The sequence below is a fragment of the Micropterus dolomieu genome, linkage group LG21 (genome assembly GCF_021292245.1).
Source record: "Micropterus dolomieu isolate WLL.071019.BEF.003 ecotype Adirondacks linkage group LG21, ASM2129224v1, whole genome shotgun sequence".
In the NCBI taxonomy this organism is placed as follows: Eukaryota; Metazoa; Chordata; class Actinopteri; order Centrarchiformes; family Centrarchidae; genus Micropterus; species Micropterus dolomieu.
The window spans coordinates 21,204,990-21,221,368 of record NC_060170.1 but is presented as its reverse complement, the minus strand read 5'-3'; the positions used below and the strand labels follow the sequence as shown (position 1 = coordinate 21,221,368).

The window sequence follows — 16,379 nt, the reverse complement described above, 5'->3', positions numbered from 1 at the left end:
GGGCAGGGTCACACTTACTCCTTTGCTCCTAACGAACGGGACTCACAATTCCTACGGCTGCTTGAGGGCTTTGTCCCTTCACTGTAAACAAAGCTTGTTTTTGGGCACTAGCTTACTGAAAAGACTGATGCTGTCGTTCTTCTTGGGAGGACAGTCTTTCAGAAACACAACTCCAAATGAATGCTAATGTTCCTATGTGTCTATTAAACATGTAAATGACAATATTTTTTAAAAACGAGTTAACCATGGCAACTTTAAGTATAAAATGTTAAAGTTTGTGTTTTTCAGGTTGTTTCTTCCATCAATTCTTCCATGCTTAGTAGGCCAAAAAAAATGCTTGCTTTATGCTGCTTTAACTTGAAGTCACAATTTACATGCTTTTTTACGACCACCCCGACATTCTGCAACATACACTACCTTTGCAAACATCCCCCTGCCTTATCATATATTCATGGTGAATACATGATCAATCTTCGTGTCAACATTTATTCAAAAGAATGAGAAAAAAACAATACAGTGTGTTAAACCCACCACAGATGAACTTCTCATTATGCTTCCAGCAAGGTAAGTTTTCAACACATATGCTGTCTGATTTAAGTGCTTTGACAAAAACGGGTTCCAACACATAGCAATAAAGCCTTGCTGGAGTGCTGAAACACTGTCTGGTTTGAAAATACACTGACCAGTTTGAGTGCTTTGAACAATGCCCGCTTTCAGCACAAGGAGTGACAGAGATGACAGGCAGATGGTTCACATCACGCTATGACTGAAAAGCTGAGAGCAGGAGACACATATTCCTAGATTGTTCCTTTTAACTTAAACACCCACAAAAGCTGCTTCCATATGCGAGCCTTCAGAAATATTTTAATATAACAAATAAATGACAAATAAATAAATGAGCAGCCTTCCAGTAGGCTATCTTATGGTATGATTCTACATGACAACAAATGTCCCTGTATTGTATCTTTGAATCCCATGTGGGAACAGAAAATCGCAATTAGGAAAAATAGTCAAAAAACACAACATTAGCTCCTCATTTATAACCAAAGTATGGATATTAAAATGAAACGTGTGCAGGAAAACAGCATGACAGCAACGGTGCTCTGACTCTCTTAGCAACAAGTAAACAGCAAAATAACAACGAAAAAGTTAGAGGAAGAAGCACGGACAGAGTTTGAAGGGTTTCAGACAGAGGGGAAGAAACACATGGGTGAGTGAGATTTAAGACGGAGGTACAGAGACAGAGATGGAAAAAGTTAGCAGAGAGAAAGAGCAATATTAAGAACGTGCCAGAGACATAAGCAGGGGCAGACATCACCTCAACCTAGTTGTATTATCCATCAGTAACACATAGTAACGTTGTTAGGCAATGTTTCATTTACAATTTATGCTACTGAATGAGATAAATCATGCAGTTAGGTCAGCACCATCATGGAAATAGTTGAAACAGAAACAGAAATACCTTCTTGAGTGCTTGGGGGTTAAAAGTCTATTCCTGACAATGATGACCAGCTGAAAGAATCTAAAGACCATTGCATCACTACGGAAATGTACAGTCCACCTTACTGCAGGCCAGTCATCAAAAACCTGACAATGGATTTACAGTATAAGTATGCCATATTGTACATTGACAATGGAGAATATAGAGACTATGGGATCATTCTTTATAGAAAAGACAGCGCTCTAACTGGGACATAGAATCAACATAATGTTTTGTTATCAAGTTTTTAATGGGCATCTGTTCAGTAGTCTAACCAAAATGATTGAACACAGAAACAACTATGTAACAGTATAGGCATAGCGTGTGTTTGCGCATGTGCATGAATACCCATGCATACACACCCCTATGCTGACACACTAACACACACACATACTTTCAATCTAATAAAAGCATCTAAAAATAATTGTTTGTTCCTCTAAAGCTGTGTGTGCACCGGTCATATATTAATAATATTCACCGCCTGATTTGTATGTTAATGCAAGAGACGCTAATAAAAAATGTCTATATCGGATTGAGTTCCCATAGATCTCTCACTGCGGCTACAACTGCCAAACCCACAAAAACACTTTGTACATGAGCTCAAGCAGAGCTGATTTTTTTTATTTGAAAGCTGCATTGTTGACACCCCTGTTTAGTGGCTAACAATCTCGGGTGGGTTTTTCCTTTACAGGGGCATTTACATGGAAAGGAACTGGTGGGTTATTGACATCACAGAGGGCAATGTTTTAACAAAACAAACATAACACACACACAGAAATACCAACATCAACAAATTCACATGAGATTTTTTTGAGTTGTAAAAGCAAACTGCACTTTACTAAACCAAACAAGCCAGCATTCACAGCCAGATTCAATGCTGTGATTGTCATGGTGCTGGGGGACTTAGCGTTGGCAGAGCCGATGAACACACATTCAGGAATACAGCCATGTGAACACAAGACTGGACTGTTCTAAGTTACTTGTGCGTCATCAGTAGCACATACTTACAGAGGCTGCAATTAATCCAAAATGGTGGTTTTAAGTTACATGTGATATCATATTTAATTTGTTTAGAATATGTTCTAAGTGGAATGCTATAGTCCATGTCTGGAAAGAAAAACCGGGCCAAAAATGAACATGAGTTAGAGAAACAATTATTTCCCTATATTCTGAAGAAATTATGTGAGTGTTATTACTCAGTGTGCTTTTAATCAAGTAGGTTTGTAGCTCAGAGGATGAGAAATTCATCCAGAGACTCTGGTAATCAAAACTGCTTGAATGTTTAGCAAGGCATGAGTATCAAGGGGTTTCTGGTCACAGAGGCAGTTGAATAATACCTTAAAATTGCATGTTTAGTGAGAAAGCCTGATTGCACACACAGCAGCACACGTGAGGTTATCAATGACTTAGAAAGACAGAGTTAATGCTCGGTGTGATAAGTCTTTTCTCAGTTAAGTTCAAATCCACAAACTGTACAACCACAGATATTTTTATTTGATGTATAAACTGACTGCGACAAGCTTTTTGAGTCCCTTTGTATCCTAAGAAATGGACAGTAAATTGATTAAACTCACTCTCATGCCCAAACCACCAACAAACATTTGTGAATGCTTGTTAAAGCTTGTTGAAATTCACTCTGATTTAAAAATTACCATCACTAGCTATATTGCTTTTCTGCCAGCAGGCATGAGTTCAGTGCACAGTGTCCAAACAAAGTATCAAGAGGGAATACTTACAAACCAAAGAGGAAAGAGGATAGCTACTGCTGTTACGCCAACAGATTTATTTTCCTTTTATTGATCTCCTAACCCACAGCCATTATAGTTTTATTTCTATCAGTCAATCAATATTATTATGAATAAACATGATACCAGCCATGAGGCCAGTATCCTGTGAGGAAGGCGGAGGAGACATGGTGGAAATTAGCAGTTACTGTGGAAAATACATTACAGCTGCATTAAACAATAGGGTATTCAAGTCTCTTCATTGTGAATGAACTGCAGTACGTGTTATGACCTGGCTGTGCTTGTCTGCCAGGGTTATAAAAGTTTTCTGGCCTCAAATAATTCAGTTCATTGCAGTTACACTCAAAAGCATCCTTCAAGAATGTGGGCTACTCAAAGTAAGATAAAGATAACTTGTGCAGGTTGAGGATTAGTCCTATCTAAGTCTCTTTTATATTTTATTATTATGTCCTTCAGCTGACCATTATAGATAAGTGACTTCATGAAACTGTTCGTAAGGTTTGATCTTAACAAAACTGAATTATAACTCGACGCTACTGGAACACGTTAGCCTGTATGAACAACTAAAAAGCTAAAGGTTTTTAAGTTCAGTGTATTTCAAGTGTTGAAAGGTGTGATTTTCATTTCATCATGGTTCCTGTATTGGCATGTGTGACACTGAGGGCTTTTCACTACAGATTAGTCAGTCAATTATCAGTGGAGACAGAAATGCCTTAGTGAGGTCACCAAGATGGAACACATAACTGTCAACATGCAACATGGAGGGGGATGAAAATATTTCCAAAAAGTAATACCTCTCTTTTCTCTCAATTCATAGTATTATGGTGCTTATAAATAACTAGGAGTAGTAAAAGAATAGTGACATCACAAAAAGTCAAAAGAACTGAATGCCAGATGTTGAAATGCAACGTCATATCTAACAAATTTTATGGAGTGTAAGATTAATTTTTGAGTGCTGTCAACGCAGAAAAGTCTAGTCTGTTCCAATGTCCAAATACAACAAGTCTGACCCAACAAGACTTGATTTGTGGGAGGGGAAATGATAAGTTGTTGATTCTGGCTCTGGGAATATTTCACTAAGATTGATAGATACTCAAAGGGGAATGTGGGACTTGATTAAGATAGATTTAAGTATTATTAAGTCAAATGGAGGAGCTGTCAACTGGTAGTCTGGAATGAAAGGTTAAGGCACAAAGTTTGCAAGATCACAGGTTTGGAACCTGATCAGTGACACGATGTGAGCGTCAGAGCAAGCACCGTAAGAGGACAAAATAGAGGCTGAGAGAAGGAGGGAGGTGGAAGGACAGAGGACTATGTATAAAACTATACAGTCTTTTAAATAGACCCATCACTGTGGTCAGTTGTAATCATCGCCTGTTTGAAAAGCATCTCTGGGGAGGCAGGAGGCAGCCACCCGTTGATGCTGTTCCAGGAGTTGCATTCTTCCACGAAAAAGGTTTTAATATAGATTAGCTGTCCGGTCACCTTGCTGTAGTCACAGCACAAACTTCACCCCACGTGATTACCAATTCTTCAAAACCTGTTTTTATCTTTACAGACTTTTCTATATAAAGCTCTGGAGGAAGGATTTATCCAGTGATGACATTCAGATGCACAATTATGGACTGAGCATAGAACAGAATCCGAATAAATTCAAATTCTCATGAAATGTATGTATAAACAGGGACCCTTTATATCTAAAATGTATTACTTCTATCAGCATATAAAAATATTTGATTTAAACAACAGAGATACTTGAACCCCCAACCTTAAATAACGTCAAATCTAAATTATCTATCCCGGCATAAAGTTGCAGTTTATACTTTGAGTCTCTGAAATGTCCATTATACACTCTTTACACACTTATATACCCAGGAGCTCTTAAAACAGGGGTACAGATGGTCATGGGAGCTGACCTGTGAAATGGTGCATCTATTCTCGGAAGCTTAATGCACACGCTCCACTGGACTGCCCTCACTTAAATTATTTTAGCAGTGGATCCTGTAAATGGGCTGCTTTCAGAAAGGTTTAAATATTGATTTGCTGTGTTGTAAATTTAAGTGGGAAGAGACAGCAGCTATTTTCTGTCTCTACACATGAGGTTCTTGGAAATCCTTTGATCCGTAAAACAAGTAAATGGATTTCACAATAAATAGTCCTAATGAGGATTAACTGTAACTGGGGTGCTTCTGCGGGCTGTTTTCTACAAAATCTTTTCAGCAGCCTATCCATTAAATGTTTTCTTCACTAACAGGCATGTTTGCTTCACTAAGGGAGACTACTGCTTATGAAGGCAATTGTGTGTCCTAACTGTTACACTTAACGCTTCCATTACTCTCTTTAAGCCTATCAACAGCTACTTGTCCCTGAAGAAGACCCTCACCTGAGTTCTTACGGATATACACTCTGAATAAGAGAATCAGCATGCATATTTGCCTCATCTGATCTAAATTTGACTGTTGTAATGTCCAGCTGTTTTGCTGCTATGGATTACAGTGTACAGCTGTGTATTATTTGGAATGGATAGCTTTAAGGTATTGCAGGCTACCAATAAATATACTTCAGGAGAACTTAGCAACTCCTCTCTTTCACAATGCCTGCTTTTACAAAAAAAAGTTTTCCTTTTTTCTCTAAATATCTCCTTTTATGGACTATGTCAAACTGGAATGCCGTAGTAAAATGTTTCACTGGCACTTTGTGAAGAAGCACCGTCAATCATGGCCTAATCTTTTTTATGCTGTAAAAGAAAAGAAAAAGAAGTGGTGAGAACAATTTGCAGAAACAGCAATCACTGGGCCGATAGCTCAGGACGTACAGTTGTGGTTACAACTACTCAAACCTATGATTCAATACTTGTACAATGTGACAATACCGTGGCTACGACTTGTACAACAAACGAAACACACAGTATATTCACATATGTATATAGCTTAGAGGTAGCAGCTGTTTGGGTAAGTGTGGTTTGGCAGTTGTGCTGCGTTCTCTAATAACCCCTACTCTGTGGTACCTTCTCAGAACTGACTCTATGGTTAAAAAGGCAGGGGGCCATTGTGTGTGTGTGTGTGTGTGTGTGTGTGTGTGTTTCTGTTGTGTGTGCCAGTGTAAATGAGTGTATGTGTGTATGTGTCAGTGATTCGCGGTGAGAACCACTGCCCTTCATCACCATAAACTGGATTTAATAGGTCGGATAAGATTAGGGTTTGGTTTGATTTTTGCATCTAGACTGAACTATATTGTTTGAGGAGTGAGTCACGTCTTACATAAGATAGAACAGTCACAGACAAACGTAACAGAGAGGCACATAGATACAGAGAGAGAGAGGCGGGGGGTGGAGAAAAACAAACAGGAAGGTATGAAAGGATGAAAGTATGATAAGAATGAGCGGGGCAGAGAGGCAGATCTAGATAGATGAACTGTTGAGTGACATCATATAGACTGGCTGTCATCAACTCTCAAGTTGTCTTAGTGTGTGTAGATTCATTCCCATGCACTGCATATCAATATCACCCTACATTCAGTCTCCCGCTCTCCTCCTCTTTCTGTCCTCTGCAAATCTACATTTAGTTAAATAGTTAAATAATGGCCACTTTTTAGTCAGTTCCTAAACCAGATGCACTGCTGTTCTGATATACAATATTCTTGTCTGCCACTTAACACATTGCTTTGGATACAATTGGACCCATGGCATTTTAAGACATTTATATGCAAAACAAGATAGATGTAAATCAGCTATTGAAAACTGTATTATTATTATTAAATTATTTTACTCTCATTCACTTTGACTTATTGAAAAAAAGGAGCTGTAATTTTTTATGTGATCTGAGCCTAAACTTATCCATAAATATGAAAGCACACCAGCACACTAAGCACTCATATAATCCACTTACTGTGCACTTCACTGTCTTAAGCAGACCTAACAAACATTTACTATATCAGCACCTAAAACTGCACCAGTGGTTATTCACGCTCCTTCCAACATCTTGAAACCTCAAACCATATAACTGTCATTGTGATGCAGCAGTAAAGGTCAGAGTGGGCTACTGAGACAATTATAGTTTAGTTACTGCCAGCTTCTCTGGGAATAAGAAGACTTTCACTGACCAACATTAACATCACCTTTTATTTCCATTTATCATCTTTTTTCATATTGGCATGATTTCCTTAGAATAATTTTTTTTGCACTACAAAATATTTTTCTCATAATTTGTTATTGCAGATGTGACAGCATTATGTCAATATTCGAGATTGTGTACACAGAGTTGCTTTTGTATAACATTAGCTTCTCTTTCTTTCTTTTTCTATTGCTGACTTCTGTCTGTCATTTTTTCTCTCAGCTACTCAGATAGCATATTCCACAAGTTGGAGTATGTGTACACACTCACAAACACAAACACAAACACAAACACATATACACACGCATAAACACACCACTGTGGTAAGAACACATGGCTTTAGTTAGTAGGAAAAGTATCACATCCAAAGTAATGACAAAAAAATGGCAACCCAAAGCGGCCCCAAGGGGGATTGGCACCAGACCTGGCAAGCCATTCGTCATCAGTCTCATGTTGCCATAAGTCCGTACACTGCCAGTTTTAGTAATGTGTGTGTGTGCTTAGAAAACTTAGAAAAGGATTATCATGTTTCAGGATCATACTATAGTCAAAGCGATGAGGGAAACATACAGTGTTTGTGTGAACTGAAATGTGTGAATGAAGAGCAGGCTGGGAGGGCAACGAGAGGTAAGCCTAGAAACCAAGGGACCATCAAGTTACTTGTTCAAGCGCAGGGAGTGAAGCCAAGATCTGTGTGCCAGAACTTTGATTGCTGCGCTTTCACTACAGACAGTGAAGTGGTATGCATAGAGAGTGAGAAAAGGTTTCCTGTGTGGTCAATACACGACAGATGGCATATGATTCAGTTGAGCTATCACAAATGTGGCGGTGGGGGTTGAGTCAGGGAGACACTGGAAATGCGGCGAGGTGGCGAAAAGATGGAGAGGAGGATGAGAGAAAGAGGGGGAAGGAAAGAAGCACGGAAATCAGTTTTCATCTTTTTAATTACTTATCGGCCATATGGCATCGCTGGGCTGCTATTCTGCAGCTGCACTGTGATGAATCAGTGTACATGTGTGGAGATAAAACAGGGACACGTGCTAGTATCGCATAATAAATAATACTAAAAAGTGTGTTGGAGTAGACCTATCGTCATGTGTTTGTGTCTGTCAAAGGGTGTGTGCGTGTTTTAGTCTTACCCTGGAGATGGTGAGGGGCATGTTGAAGTCCTTCCCTCCCTGCAGCCTGAAGCCCCAGGGGGCAGGGCCTAAGAGAGTGGCGCTGTAGTTGCTGCTCATGGTCTCCTTGATGATGCGTTCTGTGTTGATGTTACTGACAAGTGATGAGGTTGAAGACAGGAAAATATGTTGCAGATCAGGTGATGATAATGATGTCACTGGGTTTTGATGATGATGATGATGAAGATGATGGTCAGAAATGCTATGGCTCCACTTAAGATGTTGTTCCAAGATCTGAGGAAGATATGAAGGAAAAGCATACATTACATTTGCTATTGCGCGTTTATCCAAGACATGATAAGAGGGGTCAAGAGGACAATGCAAGGAGAGGAGATGAGAAGAGAAAAGGACATTTAAAAAAGACTATATAATATTATCAAATATATCAAAACAAAAACTATAGTTACAGCCACTTTAGGTAAACACACAATGGCCATGGTAAAATGCCATTATACAATTATACATTATATAAAAATATAAACACACGCAAATTTTTTCTGTCTCACTAGAGTATGCTGAAGCAGTTCAGTAGCATAAAATACTTACAATACACCCCAGGAAACCCTCATCAGGGGACAATTACACAGCTAACATTAATATAACTGTTGCACATACTATGTAGTGATATCATTATGTCAATGGAAAGGCCGTACCTGTTTAATGGAAATTCCAGAGAGTAAAATAATTCTTTCACAAGCAGGTAGACAATGTAATCCCTAGTTTCCCCTGGACTGTTCCCTTCCCAGCAAACACACTGTATGTGTGTGAGAGAGGTGGAGAGGGATGCAATACTCTTATATACCAGCTAATGACAGAGGGGAGGGGAAAGGTGGAGGAGGGGAGAGAAGAAGAGGGAGGCGAGAGAAAGAACGGGTAGAGGTTAGGTTGGGAAGGGAACTAGGAGGAGAAAGAGGAGGGGAATCGCCCATGGGTGGAGTGAGTGGAACACAGAAGAGGAGGAGAAATGAAGGAGATGATATGAAGTGGGAGATTAGGGGATGGGAGGAGACAACACCGAGGGGGGAGAGGAAAAGAGGGGGTGGGATAGGGATTAAGAAAATAGTGTGGGAGCACTGCACACAAAGAAAATGATAAGGGGAGGGAGGGGAGGCATGGGAGAGGGAGAGCAGGGCAAGGGAGAGGGGGGCGGTTTATCTTTCACCCGGATATTTTGGGAACATGGACTGCGAGCTGCTTCATTTGAGGCGGAACCAGCAGTGACCAGATCACGCCAGCGCTTAAGGCTTCAATTAAAAGGTCTTTCAAAGTTTACCTTTAACTATTACATCGGGCTGATTGTGATTGGACACAAGCTCAGGGTCACCTTGTTCAACTCCTGTAACATGGTGGTTTCACTGCTGCTGCACTGACGCTCCAACTATAAGGCTTTGAGAGAAGCATTTTGGAAAATCAATGCAAGGTTGAGATCGTCACACTAATGCATTATTAAATCACTACTAAATTGGCTCTGTCACTTACTTTTTAAATGCTATTCTCTATCCTATAGTTCCTTTGTCCCAAACTAATTATCTTTATTTACTGGTGTGTAAATCTTCAATGTTGTTTCATGCCTCTACCTCTCCCTCTATAAACATTAAAGAACCAAGCATAACAAATCAAGTGATTTGTACTACCCTCAGTCTCTGTACGTTCTGCTACAGAGATGTATATTTTGTTTGATGTAAGCAATCTAGTGCAGAACAAGCATTTCCGTCTTGATTATTTATTTCAGTTTAGTCATTATTTATGTACCAACAGTTGACAAGTTCTTCTCCTTCTGCACTGGCTTCTGTCCATTGCCATTTTCTAGTCCAGACAGATCAATATTGACTTTGTATTTATAGTAGTGGCTCAATCAAACACTCATCCCATTACTTTCTTGGCCATGACTACACACACACACACACACACACACACACACACACACACACACACACACACGCACAGGCAGTACATCTTGCCAAGTCGTAGCTCTGAACTGTGTTGTTATAGCAGCCTGAGTTCTCAGTCAAAAGGTGATTTCCCATGAAAAAGCAACAAATATCAGAGATGGAGGGGAGAAGCTTGAGAAAAGAAGATGGACATGAGCTTAGAGAAGAGGAAGGTGGCTGGACAGGGAGAGGAAAATCTCCAAGATAGATTAAAAGAAGATATAGATACGGAGAGAAAGTGCACATATGACTAAGATGTAGATAGGGGGAAGGAAGCAGGCTAGGTCAGGCATTTGACCTTTGCACAATGAAACAAGCTGAATATTACATACGATGTGCCTCTAACACGGAGATAACATCATGATAGATACACAGTATGAGAAGATTAAATACTCACAAAGTCACACACGTAAACACAGGATGCTCTTCATTAGCCTGCTAATATTTGTTCCCACAGTGAATCTAACAAAGACAGCGCACACTTCTCCAGCACAGCCAAGTTAAACAATAGCAGAGATCCTGGGAAGAGCAGAGACGGAGTCATTAACCCTGTTTCCGCTGCAGAGCTGAGAGGGGAAAGATCTAAAACTTTACAGCAAATTAAATTACAAGAGGCAGAGTGTTTCTTCGAAGCTATATCACAGATGGTTGCTCATACCTGTTGTAAAAAGGACTAAAAGCATCTTTATACAGGGAGATGACATGGATAATGAGTAAGTCCTGGTTAGCCTTGTTTGATGATATGGTGAACACAATTTGACCTAACCATTTTCTGTTTGCCCCAGTAGAAACCAGATTAATTGCTGCAGTCTCTGTTGTTTAATTAAAAACACCGCACACTGCTGATTAGTCACTTGTTGTTCATATGTTGTATCCTGCAATAACCGACGACAACAACAGGGGTATCAGGGGTATCCAAGGTAAACAAAACAACAGGACGTCAGGTACTAATATACACATATTCCAAATAAAAATAAAGTCTAGGTAAAAAGAAGTCCTCATACTGCAATGCATTGTTTTTCTTCTCACCTCATGATTAAGGTATGGTTTGGTTGGGAAACTAAAATGGTTAAGGCAAATGGTGATGACAAATATAAAGAATATTTTTGAAGTAATGTTTTGCAACTAAAACACTGGGTCAAACAATTAAAGTTGAAGGACGCCAACACTAGCTGCTCAAAAGTCATTCACTTCTCCTACCTTCACATCTCTTTGTTTTAGGCTTTGCTATAAGAACATTACATACACTATCTATTACTCACTGACACTGAATATGAACTTTTTCAAACTTTAAAGCAGTGGGTGCTTTGTCTTTCTTATGGGGCTTGATTGTGTAAAATGTCCCACTATGGCAATAATATTCAGCAGGTTTACAGTCACTATAAGGACTAATGCTGAGGACCTGCTAGCTAGTTTGACCTGTTTAGAGCTACTTTGAATTAAATGTGTACTATAGACGAAGCTTTCTCACAGGATCAAGTATGTTTTAGGAGTACTGCACACAAAACATTTGCTTTTGGATGACCATTTTAAACTTAACGGCATATTTTGAGAATAGGTGAAAGCTGAAAAGGTCCTGTAAAGACAGGGATTGGATGTATAGTTTTCTACCTGATAAGGATACAAACAAAACATTCTAAGTAACAACCAAAAAGTTGATTTAATCAAAATGTAAAATAATAAATTAATAAATAATTGTAAACTTCACTGTATCACTAAACAGTGTCCCATTCCCATGTCCCATGGATAGTTAATTTCTAAAATACGGGCCCTCTCATGGGCCCACCAGTCGATTTCACTGTCTTAAGACATGCGATCAATTGCTTGTATTGTCAAAAATAGCCAATGGCCAAAAACTGCAACAGAGAGAACAAAGGTGATTTGTGGGCCACAGGATAATGATATCAAACTCTAATAATAGAGAGTGTGCTACAGCACAAAACCTCAGACACCCTGACAGTCCTTTGTTCTGTCAAATGGTCTATTCCAGTCCCCCATATGCTCACCTCTCCCCATGCTTAATGATCACAGTTTAGCAGCCCCCAGCCACACACACACACTCACACACCCTGAGAAAAGCTCTACCCCTTAATGGTATGATAATCTGCCCCTCTAAATGACATTTAATGCATCATCCACGTGAAGGAAAGGGGGACACCAGCCCATAGCGTGCCAGCTGCCCACTCACACACACTCTCTCACAATCACAACCTGGACACAAAGACACAACGTTCATACAATCTCTGTTGTGTATGAATCATCAAGACAACAGCTGTGGTCTGAATAGCATTCATTCTAAATTTGTTTAAAATACGTTCAGTCAAATATTTAATATTCAAAATATAAATACACCATAAATATTCTGTGGTTTATAAATGTACTAAAATGTGCTAAAAAGTAGAAGTTATTTTGTATGTAACAAAGACTTGGACTCAAATGCTGCACACATATAACTAGCTGCACCCACAGTAGTACATAATAAAACAACGTAAACAAAGCAGCACATACACAAATTACAAATAACATATACTGCACATTACACATATTGCACAAATTAAGACATGGGGGGAAATGTGCAGCATGCCAGCCTAAATAACCCACAGTGATGGGGCACACGCAGAATAACAAAAAACTCCATAATCACACAAATTATTCTGAATACAAAATGTACTTTCACTTACAGTTAACACACACTCATCTACAGGTAGACAGACAGACATGTGTAAGGTTTGTTTATATTGGGGAGACTATTTGTCTACCAGCCATCTAATCAGTCTGACCACTCTAGACTGATTTAAGCCTAACTAATCCCACAAACCATCTCTTTAAATACTGCACAGTCAGGGGTAGGGTCAGTGCAGTTGCCTTTTCTTTTCTTTTATTCATGGGCTTAAAATCTGCCTGCCAAACCAGTAATGGTAGGTTTCCAGCCAGTTAAGTATACATTAATGCATATTAGTTATTAGTAAAATTCCTTTTATTAAGTATACAGAAACCTGACAAACCAACACTTGGGGGTTTTTCACTGCTGTTCAAAGATTGTTTCCACAATCACCTGTTATCGCATTCAGTGTAATACATTGTTCAGCCTTAGATGTCGGCAGAGATTTTCATTGTTCTGGTCAAGGAAACCAAGTCTGTCATGTTATCAAAGGTTTCTGTGGAAATGTGGAATCAAATCTGTTTAAAAAAATGATTTTGTCTTGATTTGATGCACAAAAGAAATAAGTCTTTTCTAGGTTAAATACCAAACAAACTCCCAAATTATTAATAAGGTTCACATTTTGATGATAAAATGTGAATAAAAGGCATGCTTTCCATATTTCTAAGATACAGAAATACGGACAGCATGCCTGGAATCCAGAGATGAGCTTATTATCAGAACCCAGTATCTCCGGTCTGAGCTCAGTCGCTGTTTATAACTGCTCTCTTTCACAGCGGAAAATATTCCTCCCTTCTCACCAGCCAACCAGACAGACAGAGATAGACAGACAAGCACTCTGGGAGACAGATAGCTCAGCTCAAACAATTGTCCATCCTATGAAAGATAAACTGAGAGAAATCTGGCTTCAGCTGCACAGACATGAACACACAGGTGCATACAGACGATACAGACACACACACAGCCTTGTAGCACTATCTTTGTGGGGACCCATCATTGACTTAATGCATTCCCTTGCCCCCTTACCCTAACCTTAATCATCACAAATACATGCCTAACCTTAACCTTAACCCTAACCCTTAAGTCTTGCCCTGTAAGCCCTAAAAAGCGCTGTAAACTTGTGAGGTCCAGCATTTTGGTCTTCACTAATCTGTCTGACCCCACAAGTACAGCAGAATCCCAGTTTTTGGACCCAAAGAATATTGTAAAACAATCCCACACACACCCACACACACGTTTATTCACACACTCACTCACTCACAGACCACAAATATACACCCAAGTGCTTAATGTTTGAGTCAAGTCTGGGTCAAAGAGAAGCATTTTAAAAGCAGAGTGTAATTTTGCCTCTGAGACATAACAGTACACAAATTACATGGAGACCATCCACCACTGAAGACTTTTGGGATCAGCTGCTCTTAATCGTTCTTTCCACCCCCTGTTTGGAAGCAGAGTGATAAACGGTCAAGTCACTGACCTCTCCTTTTTTTTGTGGCACCACCCTCAGGCATAAATTCCCATTTTTACACAATAAATGATGTCATGCAACTTAATGAGCACAGTCATGCTCCCCAGTGGATGTTTAGCTTTCCTTAATCTCCAGACTGTGTACAAACCTAACACTGGTCCACAGAACTGGTAAGGCAGAAGGATGAGCAAAATCTTCAGTGTGCAGTGTGCTCAAACACATTAAACTGTGGGTTGTAGCAAGTACTGCAGAGTCTAAAAGCACTAGCAGGTCTTTATAAAAGTGTTCTGCGTGGCCATACTTAAAATGAACTCACTAAAAAATTACTGTGATGGAAACGGAGAGGGAAAAGGAGGGCTGCAGATGCGAATTAACTTGAAGCTATAATCTGGTACAGTGCATTAAATGGTAACGTTTTTATTTTACTGTACACTGTCCCTTTCAAATATATATATATTTTTAATAATAAAAAAGGAGGGCAGCGTGAGTCCTTCTTCTTTGACACTGTCATCTTCGGTGCTGACTGTTGACTCAGACGCTGGTACAGCCTCCTCTACTGTCCTCCACTGTGATCGACTCTTTGGCTGACAGCGCTGTCAACAACCAGCAGGAGTGTGCTCGTGTGTTATAACTATATGACCAGGACGTACACTTGTTATTTCTCTGACTGAGTGAAAATCTCATATTTTCATAACAAGGTGAGCATAGGCACTGAAACAAAAGTGAGTCTTACAAGTAAAACACAAGAATCATGTAGGCTGAGTTGAGTGTGGAGCTGATCTGACACTAACTGCATTCCTCACTCTGGGAAGCTGAAGTTGACGCTGAAAAAATGACATAAATGGAGCAGCTGGAAAGAGTGCGGGCAGTGGTGAGACAGCTCCAGGAACTTTTTGGAAAACAAAAAAATTTATTATTAAATCTTTGGAAGCATTTTGCTTTCTGGTTTTTATGTTTCCAAATTTGAAATTGGCAGTAGTTTTCCACAACTGTCGTGTGAAAAATGTCTGTAATACAAAACAGTGGGGTACACATTTTTTGTGCATACTAAATGCCAAAACAACATGACAATTACAGCATATTTTATAGTGTTAGTGTGGTATATAGTGTATAATTAGGACAAAGCTTTAGTCTTGTTTGTACTTCACAGTGCACATGAAGAAATTTAAACCATGGCAGCATGACCAGAATAAATGTTCCCTCTGATACAGCTCATAATGCCCTGTAATATCCAATTTAATGATGCTGATTATATCACAGATACACTTCTGTGTGTTATTGCCTACGGTTTTCTGACTTGACAGTTTGTCATAACTTTTCCTGAGAGATATGCTTCATTCAGGCTGCATTCGTTATTCGTTATTATATCAGCCTCAGTGTCATGACACTGAGGCTGATATAATAACGAATTATGCATGGATGGTGTGCTTCCTATCCCCTTTTGGCAAATGTGCACCCATAAACCCAGAAGCATAAACAAGACAACGAAAAACACACGCCACATTTTTGGTGCTCTGACTAGACTTCTGTGGTTTTCCAATGCTTTACTTCTTTCCTCTCTAGTAGACAGCAGCTGTTCTGTGTTGAGTGCAGAAAATGAGGGAAGAAATGAACACAGGATATAAAGACAAGGAGGTGACGTAGGGCAGATAAGATCACAGAATGATGGGAAGATGAGAAGAAAGTGATGCTGAAAAACTGATGAAAGACAAATGAACCACGATTCAACTAAACCCCAACCTAGGGAATGTTTAATCAAGTGCTGGAGGGAGGGTGTGTGTGTGTGTGTGTGTGTGTGTGTGT

General features: G+C 39.5%; 1 protein-coding gene across 2 annotated transcripts in view; it reads right to left on the bottom strand.

Moving 5' to 3' along the window:
- Positions 1 to 16,379, bottom strand: part of LOC123960067 (PDZ and LIM domain protein 5-like) — a 139,406-nt gene that overhangs the window by 100,244 nt on the left and 22,783 nt on the right. The window contains exons 1-2 of one of the 2 annotated variants that reach the window (XM_046034572.1): positions 9,169 to 9,220; positions 8,477 to 8,749 (exon numbers count right to left, since the gene is read on the bottom strand). In XM_046034572.1, coding sequence (XP_045890528.1) covers positions 8,477 to 8,575 — 99 coding nt within the window. In that variant the 5' untranslated portion in view covers positions 8,576 to 8,749; positions 9,169 to 9,220. Of the gene's footprint in view, positions 1 to 8,476; positions 8,750 to 9,168; positions 9,221 to 16,379 lie in introns of those variants that run through there. The other variant, XM_046034571.1, reaches the window with a different exon arrangement.